The sequence below is a fragment of the Psittacula echo genome (assembly GCF_963264785.1).
Source record: "Psittacula echo genome assembly, chromosome: 4".
NCBI classification, from domain to species: domain Eukaryota; kingdom Metazoa; phylum Chordata; class Aves; order Psittaciformes; family Psittacidae; genus Psittacula; species Psittacula echo.
In genome coordinates this window covers 31,263,560-31,281,626 of record NC_137738.1, presented here as the reverse complement: position 1 = coordinate 31,281,626, position 18,067 = coordinate 31,263,560, and the positions used below count along the sequence as shown (strand labels likewise).

Here is an 18,067-nt window from a genome sequence, read left to right as displayed (position 1 = left end):
TTTTATTGTATCCTCTTAGTTTAGCTCTGAGCTCCAAGTAACTCCACAGTATGGATCATATTTTGATCATCTATATAGAATTCTTCTACTAGGCAGTCCAAAAGGAAAATAAGATTCATCTGTCAAAATAAGAAATGCAAACGTCTACTTGCCTGAAGTATTGGTCAGAACCACAGCTGGTACCTTTGCTTAACAAATTAGACTTGTCCCTGAAGCTTTGCTGATTTTAATGAAGATCAGCAAAATATATGCAACATAACATGATGAGAATTTGATGAGAAAATGAACATGAGCCGGCTTCAGTGTGCGCTTGCAGCCCAGAAAGCCAACCGTATCCTGGGCTGCATCAAAAGGAGTGTGACCAGCAGGTCGAAGGAGGTGATCCTGCCCCTCTACTCTGCTCTTGTGAGACCTCACTTGGAGTATTGTGTGCAGTTCTGGTGTCCTCAACATAAAAAGGACATGGAACTGTTGGAACAAGTCCAGAGGAGGGCCACGAGGATGATGAGGGGACTGGAGCACCTCCCGTATGGAGACAGGCTGAGAAAGTTGGGGCTGTTCAGCCTGGAGAAGAGAAGGCTGCGTGCAGACCTCATAGCAGCCTTCCAGTATCTGAAGGGGGCCTACAAGGATGCTGGGGAGGGACTCTTCATCAGGGACTGTAGTGACAGGACAAGGGGTAACGGGTTCCAACTTAAACAGGGGAAGCTCGGATTGGATATAAGGAAGAAGTTCTTTACTGTGTGGGTGTTGAGGCACTGGAATGGGTTGCCCAGGGAGGTTGTGAATGCTCCATCCCTGACGGTGTTCAAGGCCAGGTTGGACAGAGCCTTGAGTGGCATGGTTTAGTGTGAGTTGTCCCTGCCCATGGCAGGGGGGTTGGAACTAGATGATCTTAAGGTCCTTTCCATCCTTAACTATTCTATGATTCTATAATGTCCTACGTTAAAGACTTGGGTATTTGCTTGCCAGTGCCTACAGAAGAGTAGTATCTGTAACAAACCGGAATAAAACACAGAAGAGAACTATTATGTGCACTTGATTCAAGCTGTCAAGGCTTGTCATAAGGCCGTCAAAATAGCTATGGTTTGAGAATGGTCTGATGTACGTTTCTTCCAGGTCATTAGAAACGGAGCTTATTTTCTGGGAAGCCAGATAAGCTCCAGTGCTTCTAAAGCTTATGTGAGAGAACTTGGTGTGAAACAGAATGCTGAAAAATCTCACTTGGGAAATATTAAAACGTTGGGTTTTGATTTTGTTGCTATTTTTTGAGCTGTTTGTATTGGTCTCTATTCATTGAGTAAGATGAAAAATGATTTAAACTTTCTGTCATTTTTCATCAGTTGACACTTTCCATCATTATTTTTTTGATGAATGTGTATTTTCTGACAAAAATCTTCCATTAGCATTTTTTTATGTTCTCTAAATAAGACCCCAACCTCACACCTGTCAGAAAGGTAACTTCTCAGGAATATAAACCAGTCTCCAATTGCTTGGATTTTGGAAGAAGGAATTAATTGGTTTTTTAGACCCTGGTCTTTGACAGCTGTATCATATGTCAAAGTAGAAAATACTTCCCAATTGCCAAAACCCCAACATGTTCTGGATAGATTTTTCTTGGGTATCAGTATATAACACACATAAATGTGCTATCCTCGTGCATGACTACAAATTGTGCGAAGAGGACAGTAAAATGACTTCTGAATCCTTAAACTGATGCTTCTACCATTCCTGTGCCTGATTCAGGAATACTGGGTTGTGCCCAGTTGCTGATGAAGTTAAATTAATTTCAAAATCAACCATTGCTTGGCTTTGTAAAAGGTTTGCTTCCAAACCATGCAATTTGGATTGGCATACATATGGTAAAAACTGGGCCTACCAACATAACAGGATATTTTATATCAAGAACCTTGGTTACACTTTGAATAAGAGCACTAAGTCTTTTGCATGGCAGAGCGAAAGGAGAAATTTCTTTCGCTGCATTTTGTTCTTACACATCTGATTTATCCTGCCCAAATGACAATGCTTCTGACCTCCTTAAGATTTGTATGTTATGTTGGAAACACCAAGATTACAGTAGGTTTTGAAACTTCCATCTTTATTCTGAGTCTGTAAACTCAGGGCTACTAAGAAACAGCTTGGTAATCAGAACAGGAGAAATGGAGAAGGATAAATTAACTTACTGAAAATGTGCTCAGATTACTTGGTCCTGCAAGTTAACTAAGGAAAAAGCAGTTAATTCACTTGGAGTTCTTATTTTTTTTTCCTAATGTGCTATTCAGTAAGGAAGGCTAGAAACAGTGGTGGGATTGGAGCAGCGGGAAGAATGTGGCTGGTGGGAACACATCCAAGAAAGAAGACCAGAGATTTTAGGAGGATATGCAAGGGCTGGTTGAAGGATGGTCACAGGGAAGTTTCATGTGAATTTTTTCTTAATCTTTCTGTTTTTTCTGCAATGTGGATGTTTGCTGAGACGTTGAATGTGCAGCCTGCTCTCTCACTAAGCATTGGACCCAGCAAGGCTGCTGCAGTTTGCTGAGCTGAGTTGAGCCAAAATGAGCTCTGCAATGCGCTCAGTCTGAGGGCGAGGTGCCAGCCTCCGTTCCACAATCCTGTCTCCAGTATGGAAACACAAATGGCTTTCCCTGCTTAGCTTCTTCATTTATTTTGAGTCTATTATTACAGTTTAAATAGCTGTGGCGCTTGGGGAGATGTTCCTTCTGAGTGCAACCCAGAAAATGAAACCAACCTGGTCAAAACAGGATCTAGTAGGGGTAGCGACTTACAAGATGATTGCTGCTGAGTGCCTGTGTAAGTTTTTTGCTGGTGAGAAGTAAGGAGCATTTGTGTGTGCCTGTTTTATCATGATCGAGGAAGTTTATGTATTTTCCATGTTCTGCAAGGTCACTTAAAACAAGTTCAAAGTGCTAGTGCTGGTGTGTGTGCTGCCCAGGCATTCAGCAGAGCTCTGTCTTTGCCTAGGTATGCACAGAACCCTGGCTCTAGCTGCATGTTTGGAAACTCCAAGAGTGCTTTTGTGCTCTGACTGTATAACTTATATTGGGAGGCTAATTGATTTTTAAAGTAAAAAAAGAAAACTCCCTATATAAATAAATATATTCTCCATGCACACACTTTAGAGCAGAGGAGAGAGAAACATCTGAATGTTACGTGCACTCATAGTTGTATTCAGCAGAAGACTAGGCAAAGCCACTATTTTGTTTGACTGAGTAAAGCTTTGACAGGTAAGCAGCACATGTATGGAACAATGAACGCTTTGCATATCAGTATTTTCTGAGTAAGTACTGTTTAAGTCCTTAAAAAGTACAAATTCACTATTTAAGTTTCTTATGCAATTGTCTCTGTATATGGGATATATCTCTATACTTAGTTATATTTAAATAATTTATTTTAGGCCAGTCATTATGCAAAACCCAATTCATGCAAAAATTAGTTCTCTTCCTACGGAAATTCAGTGTCACTCTTGTTTTATTGTGCATCAGTAAATTATGAATCAGTTGTGCTCACTTTGCCAATTGAGGCTGGTTTTTAAGACATTGAGATTATACAGGGGCTTTCAGAATTATATTTAGTCAACAATTAAGTTGACGTTTGAGTCAGAAAGTGATTCAGCTCACTTTTTTAGAGCTGTGTGGGTTCTGTATGGCCGATGGGATACAAATCTTACATTTATTTCAGGAAGGAGAGCAGATAAGGGGATTCTGTGTGGCTGGAGCAGGACTGCTGGGCAAGTAAGGATTGTCCTAGCCAGTATACCTGACAGTTTTCCATAATCGCTTTTCAAGGTAAACTTGTGCAGCTGCTGAAAATTGAATTACATCAAAGGTTCCTTTTTGTGCCTCTGACTGCTCTTGACTTCCTAAAGGTGGAGTCCAGCACATACCTATTGTCTATATCTGCCTGTCTCAAAACCAACATAATTCATTTTGTAAGTCTTAATGCTTTATGAATGCATCTTGTTTGCTGTAGGCAAGATTTAAAATCTTATCCTACTCCCAGCTTCTGCTTCTAAAGGCAAGAATTTGAAAACTATCTCTACGCTCTACCTGGAAGGTTGCCTGGGCACTGGAGTTGAATTAAACATCTACTCAAGACTTCATGTATAACTAGGAATACAGTCTGTGCTGTGTTATGAGAAAGCTGTCTCTACTGTAGAATGTCAAAACTTACGTTATAGGAAAGAAGGAAATGATGTACTGTAAGTTATTCATACAGTATCATTCATAGAGCATTTAACAATCTGGTGGGTGCTAGCAGAATATAAATCTCCTGATCAAAAGAAGAGAACTCTTTGTTAAGATGCTTTATTATTGCAATGGCAGTTAAGTTTAAGTAAAGATATGTATTCTAGCCCCAGAGTTTTCACTCAATAATGGAATTGTTTTATCATTTAAGATGGCATTTTCTGCTCTGTCCTTACCGGAAAATGGTTTTTGTAGGGATCTCTACTCTGGTCCTGCTGTATAGAGCAGTGTGCTTTCAACTGAACTGTTTCACTCCCAGTTTCTTTATCTCTCAAGTTAAAATTAGGAAGTAACCTTTAAATATATGTTTCTTTCCCCACTGCACTGTTTGCTTTTTTGGTATTCTTTGCAGCCTGAAGGTTCACTGTTTCAATATCTTGGTGCTATTTTTGCTTTCCTTCTAATAGTTGAGTCCACCAGAGCTCACCCAAACATTAAGGTTTAAAAGCAAGTCCAACCACAGTATTAGTGTAGTTTCATTCAAAATTTCTGTATGCTATAGTTGCTGCTGCAAGTAAGGATGTGAACTGAGCTACAGGGGTCCTGGGGAATGTGACCCGACCAACACGGTAGTGGATCTTTGCAGAGCCAGGTTGTAGAATGGCAAATCTCATGTTCTGATTCAGCTGGGAGAGCTGACACTGAGATCCGGGCAGCCACGTAGTGCAAGGAAGACTCACTCTTCTTAGGCAGAACTTCAAATGAGAAGCTGTGTGCTGCCTGCTTTTGATCAGGAAGAGTGTTTCTCAAACAGTCCCAAGGCTGAAGGCACAGTGATTTTGGATCCAACTTTTCGTTTGGGGTTATAATCATGACACTATCCTTTGCACATGGATATAGAATTGCTGTTTAGCACTGCCCTGTTCATGGTGTTTGTCCATGCTGCCCTTCTCAGGTATATTGATTTTCACTGCTTCTGTGGGAGAACAGAGGATATGTCTCCCACCCCCTTCCTATGGAGTAGTTGAAACTGGCAGAGAAAGTGCAAGATCAGTGAAAAGCTGGAGTAATAACAGCACGGGACTGTAAGGTTTGTTATGTTATGGGAGGAAGAGGACCAGTGTATGCATTGTAATGCTAAAATTATTCCCTGTGATGTGGGACAGTGACACGAGCCACATGGTGTCTTTGACTTGCTCTGGGACTGTGCTCTCTTGGGGATGTCAGAGTGCAAGATAAGCCTCCAATGTGGTGTCAGACACAAAGAGCTCAAAAGCACGTAGGCATGATCTGCAGGGTTCTGTGAGTGAAGAGAAGCAGATTTGAAAGTCACAGGATTAATGACAATGAACTGGTCAGGAATTAGAGGTGCAAAAGAAAATGTGGGATCAGGTTCTAGTGCCCAGGAATCATGTCAGCTGGGATGGGGGCAGCAATCTCTCTCTGGAGGGCTCGGACACCTTTCTTCCGGATGGTTTTGAGGAAGGCGCTGTTCTGACATGCATATGTACAAATAAAAACCTATCCCAAAAAAGGCCAGAACAGCTGCTGAGGGTAAGGGATGTACAGATGGTGTGTAAGTGGGAAAATTAAATGCATGCTACCTCACAAACCTGCATGCTACAAACTGAGTGAGCAGAGCAGAGGAACAAACTGTTCAGTGTGTTGTATTTCTATCATTTAGGAGGAAGACAGAGAATAAGGGGGGGGGGGGGGCTGAATTTCCTGATGAGATCTGTCAGCCGGTGGGTACACTTTCAAAGGAATTAGCTGACATGCCATCACTTTGGCCTTGTTTTTCTGCTTTAGGAAAGTTAATCCTGCTTTAAATTGCTGATGTTAGACATGATGCTGGTGATGATCAGGAGTGAGCTTACCTTCCCTTCTTGCTTTTGTCCTAGGTCCAACCCGAAAAATGCCCCTAACAGCCAGTGCCATGGACTTTTTTCAACTCTTTGTCCCTGACAATGTACTAAAGAATATGGTGGTCCAAACCAACATGTATGCCAAGAAGTACCAGGAGAGGTTCGGTAGTGACGATGCCTGGATTGATGTTACCTTGACGGAAATGAAAGCCTTCTTAGGCTACATGATATCAACCAGCATCCACCACTGTGAGTCTGTTCTCAGCATATGGAGCAGCGGTTTCTACAGCAACAAGAGCATTGCACTTATCATGACACAAACACGGTTTGAGAAGATCCTGAAGTACTTCCACATTGTGGCCTTCCGTTCGAGCCAGACAACGCATGGCCTCTACAAAATCCAGCCTTTTCTGGACTCTCTGCAGGGTGGCTTTGACTCCGCTTTTAGACCTTCGCAAGCCCAGGTGAGAGTTAACCCCTTGGCAAGGAATATCTAACCTACGTGCTTTAGGTTATCTTGCTAAGACTGGAAGTTCAGAGATCGCCTACCTGAAGAAGGAGGTGGGGCTTCAACAGTGTGAAGCCATGCTGTAGTGCCTCCGTGAAAATGGGAAAAAGCAGCACTGTCCTATGCGAGTACTCAGGTACCTGGCATGTTTCGGTAAGAATGATACACTATGGGCTGGGGCTGTTTGCTTTGGTGGTCTCAACAAGCCTGGGCACTTCTTGGTGAGGTTGGCACCACTAGGTTTTGCTATCCTGAGGATGGGAAGTTGTAGGCTGCTCCTCTGAGGGAGAGAAGAAAGGGCAGAGCTGGTACAGCCGGGCTGGAGGGAAAAGCCTGTTGCTGCTCCTGATACAGGCTGAAGGTTGGATACAGGAGCTGAGTTTGCTAGAAGTGAGCATCCCTGACCTTAGCAGTTAGTGTCTGTGGTATGGTCCAGCAGCATAGCCTTCCCCTCACGACAGGGAAAAGGGAAAATAAGCAGGAGGGCAGGTGCCTTTGCTTGCTGCAGTTGGCAGATGCCCTCAGCAGCACTGCCTGTGCCTTGTGTCAGTCCTGGTTTTTCATGATACGTGATGCTCCTATGGAAAAACTTACTGATGTGTGGGCTTGCAACCAAAGTGCCAGGGAACTGGAAATACTTCTAGACTATGAAGAATAAAAGGAAACATTATTCCAGGGAATTTTCATTTCCAAATACAATTAGGGGTACAGAAGAATGCCATTCTGTAGGGAGACTGTTCCTTAGACTGGGCAGATAATGTAAGGAACCAAATATAGAAACTTATGTGGCTGGTGATTGTCTGACTACAGGTGTACGGTTGATCAATTTTTTATTTTTAAAGTGCAAAGAAATCTTTTCTTAATATTCTCAGATGCAATTTAAACTTTGTTCCAGTATAAATGATCTCCTTTTGGAGCGGCTGCTGCTGGTCACATTGAGAAGTCTGGAGTGAAAGAAGGAATAAGCATGAAATACATTACTGCTTGAAATAATTTCTCCATCAACTCCATTACCAGAATATAAAGATTTCACTTAGACATTTGGAAAGGGTGTTGTGTCCATCATCCTCTTTATTTCTGCTTCCTCTCTGAGGCGTCATATTTTTGCCCACTGCACAAAAATAATGAAGATCCATTGAAGTGTGCCTAAAATAAATTGGGAGTGATTACAGTTTTTTCTATTTCATAGACAATAGCAATCATATCTGTGTAATTGAGGACAACACAGTTGTCTAAAAAGCTGTTACGGTAGAGAAGGAGGGAGGGAGGAATGTTCTCACTAAGCCATGCCAGCAAGGTGCATTTCCATCAAGACAAAACAGGCAGTGAAAGACACAATATTGTTAGGACTGAGCTCTCATTAAGATATGAAATCTAATCCTTATGGCCACTGTCTTCAATGGGCAGAAGATAAAGGCTTCAGAAATGTGATCATTGTGTCTAATGTAAATGCTTATAATGGTGTGCTGTGGGACATGCTGTGAGTGCAAATCCATTAAAGGATAAAATTTGATTTGCATGTATATCCTTTCTCCCTTCCTCCCTCTCAAGCAAGGTCTGAGAACTGAATTGACAAAATCGTAGAATCCTTTTGCAATGGCCAAACATCTAAATCTCCACAAGCAAAATGTATGCTTGTGCTGAGCTTGGTAAGCTGATGCTACTTTAAATTAAAAAAAATAAAAGGAGGGGAAAGAGGTAGTGACAGCCCAATTGTCTTCCCCCTCTACTTCTCTGCTCCCTTGTCAGTGTTTACATCAGTGATTCCTATACAGCACATTTCAGTGATACTGAGAGGAGCAAAAGGCACTAAAATGCAGCTTCAAAAATAACTGTGAGAAAGAAAGAGGTTTTGAACCTGTTGTTAAAAATACTTCAGCGTAGCATCATCCCCAGCACTACTGGGGGATGTTCCAGGCCTAATATCCTCCTGGGTGCCATCGGGCATGGCTGCATACTTGCTGTCTCAAGAGGCATGGACCCCATCTGCTCAAAACAGCAGGAAAGACCTCTCCCTGGAAATTGTCTTGAGTACAGATTAGTGAACTGCAGTAAACATCAAACCTGGAATGTCAGGCCCAGTGAGAAATAGTTAAAAAATAATAACCCAGTTGCACAGAAACAAGGGGAAAAGACAAGGGAAAGACCCATTCAGAGAAGCCTTTGATTGTGCAGCCTCTGAAAGCATTTTGGGAACAGGGGCCCAGGTTTCTGTAATCAGTGATGCCTAGAATCCCAAGTTCAAAATGGATTTGTTCCTTAAGGGACGCCTGTATCTGAAACATGAGACTTGTGGTATCTGGGTGGCTTGTGCCTGAGCCACAATCCATGCTTAAGCTTTAGGTTAACATCTTGTAAGTGGCATCAAGCAGAGGAATAATTTGGGCTCTTTGCTGTTGAATGCAACAAGGCGGCTAGGGCTGGTAGGTAGACTTGTTACTGACTTTCCTCCTCTGGCAGTGTGGATTCACAAAGCATGGGTTAGGAAGATGCCATGTTTAACTGGCACTTATGGACAGAGCAGACAGTCTGCATCCAGCAGATAATGCAACATCTGCCTTCACATTTATTTCTTCTGCAGAGTGGATCTTTTCTTTCTGGAGAACTATAAAAGATTCAAGTGGAATTTCTGTCAGAAAGTTTTTAGGGTTCTTTTCTTATGTGTAACCCTTCCCCTCAGAAAAAAAATTACATGCAAAAATGACACCATAGCTTCTATGAAAGGAAACAAAGGGAGGGAGAGAACTATGCCAATATACAAAACCAGAGAAAACAATGTAGTGAATTGTAATTATTTTGCTAAATGTACTGAGCAAACAAAAGGAAATAATTACTGTCCAGCTTGTGAAGGTATTGAAAGCCCAGAACATTATAATTGTATATCAGAGCACTCACTTCAATTTGCAAAGTAAAAAAATGTCCTGACCTAGATTGGGTAGGAATGACAGGAATATTCTCTGCATCCTATCCCTCCCTGACATCTTCTGTTTAAATTACTGCTGTCTCTGCCTGAGCAACAAGATGTGGGGTTTTGGGTCTGTACCTCGAATTGGTGTTGTCTCTTTGCTGCTTAGGTTTGTAGATGTGCTGTTGTCTTACAAGTGGAAGCCTGGAGACAGGGAGGAGGCCCTGCCTGAGCTCAGGAGTTATACTGCAACAGATTCAAGGGTACTCACCTGCCAAGGGTATACACTCAATTCCAGAAACCAGAGGAGCTCAGGAAAATAACATCACTGCTCAAATATCCTTCTGTGCCTGCTGAGTAGTTATATGCTTGTCAGCAGGATGCGACTAGACAGGATTGCTGTCTCTGCCTCTCCCTGACTCGTGTGGGAGAGGTCAGGAGCACAACTCCAGGAACTTTCCTCTTCATTCTGCTTCCAAAGTACCTTCTCTTTGGCATCTTAGAACCAAACAGTTCTGCATTTGCCCAGTGAAACATCAGCTGGGAACAGTTGGCTTAAGTCCTTATCTCAGGCAGGAGTGAACTCCCTGGCAAAAAGAGAGACGTAACTCCAAACTCTTGATCCAAGCGCATGATGCTAAAGTTCGGCCACTTAATAGGGGGCTGATTTGTGATTTACTGTCAGTGGTATCAGAGTATAGCTCAGCAGTTTCATCATAATTCTTCCAAATCAACTCACATCATTAGGCAACAGCTTCTCTGAAAACGCAGAGGTGCAGAACCAGGCTGATCAAGTCATAGCTCTTTTGTGTCCTCATGATTAAATGTGGTTTGGTATTGGGCATTTCTGAATTAGAAGACCTGGTTCAAGTCTATATCTCAGTTTTCTTGTTTTCAAAATGATTCTTTGTGAGTAAGGGTGTTGGGCCAAACCACGACTGTTCCATCTTAGTGCTTCTGTGAGCGTAATGCAAATACGTAAGTACTCAGAGGATATCAGCCAAGTAAAAGACATGGAGCCAGCAGAAGAGCAATACGAATATTGTATAGCCAGGTAAATTGCTGATGTCCCACAGCTCTTGGCCAGTTGATCCTCTGGTGAAGCCAGTTTTTAGGGAGAGTTTGACAGCAGAAAATGATGAACCTTTATGGCTATTTTTAAATTGCCTAATGGTAATGGAGTGCTGTAAAAACTGGGATGTTTTTTGTTTTTTCTTTAAAGGGAGTCGATTAAAGACTGAACAAATGAGCAGAGGAGCATGAAATCATGGCTCCATCAGAGTTGAGAGTTAACTTTTGAATTATGGGAAAGAGGATCAGTGATATGTGGATAGGCAAAACAGGACTTTGAAAGTGAAGAGAAAGAGTATGTCTGACATATTTGAGAAGAGCTATCAGAGAAATCAAGAAAAGTGGTGTGGCCAGTGTGATGGACAAGGAGAATAGCTTTCCAGCTATTTTATCTGTAGAGCAAGGTTGCCTTATGTTGAGGCCAGAAAGAAAACTGCTGCAGGAATGCTTTGGGCTTAGATGAAAACATGACTGGGTGAGTGCGTTGTTACTCTAAAATGAGTAACATTTTGGAGCTGTTACTCAGAAAGCATAAAAAATGCAGGCACTGGCTGGCTCAGAAGACCTTGCAAGGAGTTGAAGGTAAAGACTAACATGCAGATTCACTGGCCAGTGAGATCTGCAGCAGGAGAGGGATGTCTGCAGTGACCAAAAAAGGAGTTAAGAGGTTATCTTAAGGAAAGGAAGATGCTCTCAAGCGCAGCATAATAAAGTCAGAACTGACAGCTAGATATGCAGGTTGAGATGTCAGATACTGGCGGAGAATTCAGTTTAGACAGGAGAAGCATTGGAGCAAAAAGCAGAAGCACAAGATACTATTGCAGAAGCAATGGTTGAATCTGTGCATACCAAGTGCGGATACCCAGGGGACTCTGCGACTGGATGGTACTCACCAAAAGTCAGAGACAAAGCAAGCTGAAGCAGTTTCTCCAGGAGACAGGCTGAACAGACAGCCTGTATTGGGGATGGCCATGGAGCTAAGAGAAGACGAGATATTGAAACACATCTTGGTTCATTATCTGAGTAAATGGAGTCCAGGAAGTCCAAGTGCAAAAGAGTTACTGGCTCTGGGCTTTGTCTACAAGCTTATTTGGGCTGTGGTGAGACCAGGATGGGTGGAATTGTGGAGTGGAAAGAGCTTTGGAGATGATCTAAGATGGAGAAAGGCACTCCTGACAGTGGCTAGCTGTTTTGTTCAGTGAATGAAAGATGTTGCAGGATGGAGCAATTGCTGGTGTCCTATCTTGGAGTCTTGCTCTCTAACATTTAGAATGCATGTAAATATTGAGGGGAAAACAAACAGTGAAAGCTTGGCAAGAAGATCTAGCAGGGATGAGAATGGCTATAAGGAAGAGAGGGGAAGAAACCTCAAACCATTATACTAGTGGCATAGCTGTGGGGGAGTGAAGCAGCTAGATGAGGAGCTGCTTAGATCTGAACAAAATTGGGGACCTGAGAGAAGAAAATAGGGATAATTCTATGAAGAAATCTGCAAGATATCTTGCATCAAAGGAAGTGAAAATAAGAGGGGAGGGCTTGGTAAGTGAGTCAAAGATGGTGAAGAGGCAGCAAGGAATACGTGTAGGAGTCAATTAAGCATGAAAGTAGATTGTTATCAAAGAAGATGAGAAGCAGGAGAGAATATGCCATGGGGGTAGTAAGGTCGCTCCTGGAAAAGCAGGTATTGCAGCAACAGCAAGAATGGGGAATGGGGAAGGAGCAAATAACACTTTGCATGGTGATTTGGCAAAGAGGTGGATTTGAGGTTACAGGAAGAGCAAGGAGACTGAGTATAGAGGAAGGTGAACAAGCTAATAGGAACAGCCAGTGGCAACAAGGCTAACTCTTGTCATAAGAAAACCATGTCGATGCCAGAAGCGACAAATTGCCCCCTTTGAAAATGAGATGGGGATCAGCTGTTCTAGCAGGAGGCACAAGCCATGCAGTACCTTGCTTGCAAAGTCCTTTACAGTTGTTGAAGCAGTGATTGCACATGAAGAGGGCGATAACACTTCTCTCCACCCTATCGGGAGAAAACAAGAGCAAGCTCTAGGGTTTTCATTTCAGTTTCCCTGCCTGTCCGCATTTCCCCTTAGCAGCAACAGCAAATCTTGCCCTGCTCTGTTTCCATTTTTGTTCCCTTTTCCCAGCAGTTCAGTAGGGACTTCAGTGGAGCATTAGTCATCTGACAGAGAAATTGGAATGACTTGAACATTTGGGATAGTGTAAAGGTGGGGAAGCTCTGGGTTCTTGAGGAAGGCAAGGCTGAGCATGTGCAGGGAGAAGAGGAAGATGGGGAGATGTTTTCAAAATTCCGATTTGCTTTCGGAATTTTAAATTAATTTTAACTTAGATTTATAAGGCTGACAGGCCTTACTGTGTCCTAGAAGACAGAAAGAGTGTGAAGGGTAAGCAGGATGCAGTAGAGCTGCTGTGGGGAAAGCTGATGCTGTGGTGCAGAGGAGGGAGCTAAGCTAATGACAGAGAGTAAAAAATGTCCTCAAGTGATGCTTGTACAGCCTTTTCTTTCTGTTGCTTTCTGTCCTACAGCGGGGGAGTTTGTAACAGTTGAACCACATCTCTCAGAGGGATCTGGCAGTTGGAGGGCCTTTCCAGAAGCTGAGGAATTCTTACTGGTGTGTCCAACCCCATCCCAAGGTCCTCCTCTCTGCACAGAAGAATCTGAAGGGCAAAAGTGAATGAGGGCATGTTTAATATTTGCAAAACGCTGTCAGAATTCCCTGAGGTGAAAGTGTGAAATATCCCAGGTGGTCTTCAGAAAAAAGCGGTGTTTTTGTGTGGACCTTGAGAGAAGAAGAGGATTTGGCTCCAGTGGGGAAACAAGGCAGCTGCAGCCTTAAGAACAAATAGCTTTGTGTGCAGTTCTCCTTGCTAGCATCTGCATTTTGGTGTATAATTTGAACATTTCACAAGAGTGCTTTCAGATGGTCTTGTGAATGTTTTATGAGTTGTTAAGAACTGGAGTGCGTATAAATGAAAGTATGCAGCCGCTACTGCGTGGGGAGGGCACGAGTGCCTATTTTGGGCTGACAGAGTGATGTTCAACAAACATCTTGTATTCAGGAGGCCAGCAGCTGCTCATCACTGGTGCTTAACTGCTTACCCACCGCATCTCTCCTATAAATATCACTCCCAGGCTTAATGCAGCTTTGTTCTCTTTTCCGCCACAGGCTGCATGCAGATGTGCACAAAAGTAGCACACATGCAGGAGTGGAAAGGCTTGGTCTGAGAGTGTGAGCCTCTGCATTTTGGACACCTGTATCTGAGTCTAGATTCTGGCGTTATGTCACTGGAACAGAAGGGGCTCCTTTAGATCATGACCTCTCTGACCTACTTTACATTTCTGTAAAAGAGTATGAGTTCTGGCCTGCTGGCACTGCTTTCCCCTTGACTAGTAGGAGAGGAGCCTGCAGTGGCTTGCTCTGATGTAGATGTAGGTGCCTGAATTCTGTCAGCATTCATTAGCTGAGACCCTTCAACAGTTCCCAAGCATTTTTATACTTACAAGTGACTTGCTAAACAACTCACAGGGATGTATGTGTCATACATAGCTACCTAAGAGCTGCAAGGAGGTAATAGTGGTGGGTTTTTTTTTTAGGTGTGTTCTGTAGTGTAAAACTTGAACAACTTTGCTACAGAATTAATGGAGAGAAACGTAACGAAACAGCTATAAGGAACAGTGAACCACTTATAATGTCTGGATGGAGAATGCAGAAATTGCTTCACTTTCACAGATTTTCATTACTTGGTCCAGCCTGCATTGTCTTTTTCTATTCCTGCCTCTGGTCCTTTATCTTTCTGCCTCCTTTTGTCAAATTTTTCAGCTCCTGAGGCAAGAGAGGCTTTCCTGAAGCTGCTGCCACCAGGAAAAAATGTTTTCTGTCTCTTCAACACTTCTTTAAGTGGCAGCAGAAAACATCCTTTTTCTTCCTTCTCTCTCTCTTTGCTGTGTGTTTTCCTTTTCTGTAACCAAGGAGCATACCTTACAAAGTATTATAGGGAGTGTTTGGGTGGAAGACGTTCTGCCAAACAAAATGAAGCTGATGCTGAAGCTTGGAGAAGGATGCTCCTAACAATCTCTACATCCCATCCTATCCCTTGCCTCATTTTGGAGGGATATTGAACTGTAGCTGATAGTGACAGGTAGAGGCCACATTTTGGAGGAATGTTAAACTGTAGCTGCTGGTGAGAAGTGAGCGCCATGCCTTGCAGTGTTCGCAAACCACGTGTAGAGCAGCCATCCACGATGGACTGTGCTTGACCAGGCTTTGTTTTTTGTTGAATGGTATTTTGTTGTATAGCACTGAATGAAAGTGAGTTTACTCCTTTGTCTGAAGTGATGCACACAAGCACAATGCTAAGATTGTATTTCCTTGGAAGAATTTGAACCTCCATTTTTATTTTTTCTGCAATCATACACCATTCTGTTTCTCCCTCCCTCCCTCTCTTCCACTTTCTTGCCGATTTCAGGTACTACATGAACCCCTGATTGATGAAGATCCTGTCTTTATTGCCACTTGCACAGAGAGGGAGCTGCGCAAGAGGAAAAAGAGGAAATTCAGTCTCTGGGTTCGGCAATGCTCATCCACTGGTTTCATCTGCCAGGTGAGTTTTACCTCTTCAGATATCTTGATTTAGTTCCATCAGGCCCTTAAATGTATTGCAGGACCAAAGGAAACAGCCAGTTCTCTTCCTTGCCTTGGGGGGGCTACAATGTGAATGCAGCAGGCCTCTGTCTCCCACAGATACTGGATGTGACGGATGGTGACAAGTTCCTGATGCTCTGCTGTATGATTTAACTGAGGGTGCCTGTCTCTAATACTGTCCATCTGGCTGCCAGCCCTAAGCTAATTAAATTAAAATAGAGTTAAAAGGTCTGTCTGTTTGTACCTCCTAAGTTTATTTAAGTGTCTAGGTACTGTGACTTCTGTCATTTTAATGAGTCAGCTTCTCTAAGGCTGCGTCTGCAATAGCCAGCGGCATCCAATGGTTTGAATCACTGTGGTATCATGGTGTCCCTTTTTCTGTGAGAATCGTATTAGTGGGATTTCCTGTTACATCTCTTCACAACTCTACTTCTCTACCAAAGAAATAAAATCCGATGTGGCTTCAAGATGAGACATGAGCTTGAGTGGGAGACATGTTAGAGGGTTTGTTTAGTGTTAAAAAGCACTGGGGACGCTTTTTCGAATTCTCAGATTTCCCAATTGCTGATGTGTTTTGAAAGATCTTGAAAAATCTGACCATTTATTTTGATGCCTGGAGGTGAGAGTGCAGATATTTTTCTGTATTTCTTTTTCCCAAGAGCTTCTGTGAAAACGTGGTGTCCTGCATGTTCCAGAGCAGCAGTTCGAAGGTGCAGGCAGGCCATGCACATTGCCTGCTCAGGCTGAATGCATGTAAAAACTGCAGGGCCTGTGGATTTACTGCTGTTGAACACTTGTTCAGAGTAAAATTCAATCTGTGAATCACTATGACTGTTTGAGTGGCTATGTGAGAAAAGAAGCTTGCTGGGAACAGGGGTTTGCATTTCTAGCAATGCTATTCACTCCAAGAAGAAAATTAGGATCATATGTCTTCCATCGCAGTTTTAAAGCAGTTGTTGTGTCCGATACAAAATAGATTCATCTTGTGAAACATCCTTGGAAGTTTCTACTCTCAAGGCTTTTGGAAAGTCATTTGCTACGCAGAGGCAGTGTCCTTAACCTCCAAGGTGAGCTCCACCAGTCCCATGTGCATCTTATTACTGAAGCGTGATATGTGTAGCGAGCACAAAGTTTGCTCATCTCTTTTGCTATGCTTCCCCCAGCCAACTGCCACCAAACTAATAAGTCTTCAGACATGCTGGAGTTTTGAGAGTCTGAGCTATAATTACATTGCACCCCCTGTCCTGTCCATTGACAGAGTAAATTTTTGGAATGTCAAATTAAATAGAATAGATGCTCAGCACTGTCCTAATCCTCCTGCTCCCTTAACGAATTAGATACTCATGCTTCACTTGCATCCAGATGACGTCCATGACCATCTTACCATCCGCCTTCTATTTTCATTCCATGACTTGGCTGTAATTATCATCATCATGCTAAAATGATTAGATAAGGAGGACCTTAGGGAAGGGTGAAAAAGAATATACAGGAGCATGAATGTTCATGCTAAAATGGAAAAAGACTAGTCTGAGGAGGATGGGGATCTTCGACTATGGTATGCTTAAAATGCCACATTCATTTATGCATCACATTTACGAAGGATCTTGCAGAATCCAAAGCACTTATTTGTTGGTTGGTTTATTTACTGTATTAAAACAGAGGTTATTTCTTTTCCCTGTGTTTAACATATGGAGAGAATTGATCTAACGAAGAAGAAAATCCAGTGTTTTCTCCTTTCACATGCACACCTTCTCCATCTCTTGTGAAACTGCCATCATGAAGGAAAGACTTGTTGCCTAATAGTTAAGGACTGACTGGTCTATCACCTGTCTGCTGTCAGAAAAAAATTTACAGCACCCACTTGGAAATATGTAGAAATTCTGTAGTACTGTCTGGATAAATTCCCTCCCTCATTGTTTCCACATGGTGACATCAAGATCATTTTATTCTAGATAAAATAGGACTATAAGCATGTCGTAAATCAGGCTAATTCAGTTTCACCCATCCTTGATGCTGGACATCAAGTGGCAGCACCTGCTGCTGTAGAAGAGAGCTTAAGAAGTTCAGATTGCAGAACCACAGATGTTCCTCTCTGCTCCATCTTCTCTTTGCTTCCCTCATTTCCTTCCAATATATTTCCCTACATGTATGTTACCACTAAGATTCTTTTCAAGCCATATTTTAGTATCTTGATTATAGTTTAAATTATCACAGTAGCTTAGAAGTGTTTCTTTCTTAGAGTATTTGCTAAGTCATCCTATTTAAATCAAAACTCTATTTGTGTCAGTTTTTATTTCTCTCAAAAAGTCTGGAACACTTGCAAGATGTATTAATAAATATGATTGGTAGGACTTTTTCATTTTAGATATAGCAATAGGGCTCATTAATACTCTGCTGAGAGTTCTCAACTATCTGATCAGGACTAGTTATTTTGTCCTGGTAAGGACACATTATGCTCTCTTTCCTATTCTTGTGTGGCTCATAAGGAATGAACATGGTCATGGGTAACTTACTACTACTGATGCCTAGTCCTTGCATAACTCTTTTTGCACAAGGTTTTCTGGTCATTTTGCAGAAGGAGAAGGAAGAGAAGGAAGCACAGGAAGCTGGTGCTATGTGCTGAACCCCGCGGGGAGTCAGGCAGGATGAGCTATTCCCATAGGGCTTCATCCTGAACCACAGGCTCATGGCACAAACATAACCCTAAAGACAGTCCTTGATCCAAAAAGCCATCAATCAACAAAGTGGAAGGCAGTAAGTGGATGGTAGAGAGCACTGGAAAAGGGGCAGTCTGGCCATACTAATCATTGTGATAGTCAGTAATAGAATTATGTCATCAACCTAAT

General features: G+C 42.5%; 1 protein-coding gene across 1 annotated transcript in view; it reads left to right on the top strand.

The window, feature by feature from the left end:
* The window catches only part of PGBD5 (piggyBac transposable element derived 5), a gene marked incomplete at both ends in the record, with an annotated part of 63,248 nt that overhangs the window by 23,679 nt on the left and 21,502 nt on the right, over window positions 1-18,067 (top strand). The window contains 2 exons of the mRNA XM_080615821.1: window positions 6,107-6,534; window positions 15,046-15,180. Of these exons, the coding sequence (XP_080471947.1) occupies window positions 6,107-6,534; window positions 15,046-15,180 (563 nt within the window). The remainder of the gene's footprint in view (window positions 1-6,106; window positions 6,535-15,045; window positions 15,181-18,067) is intronic.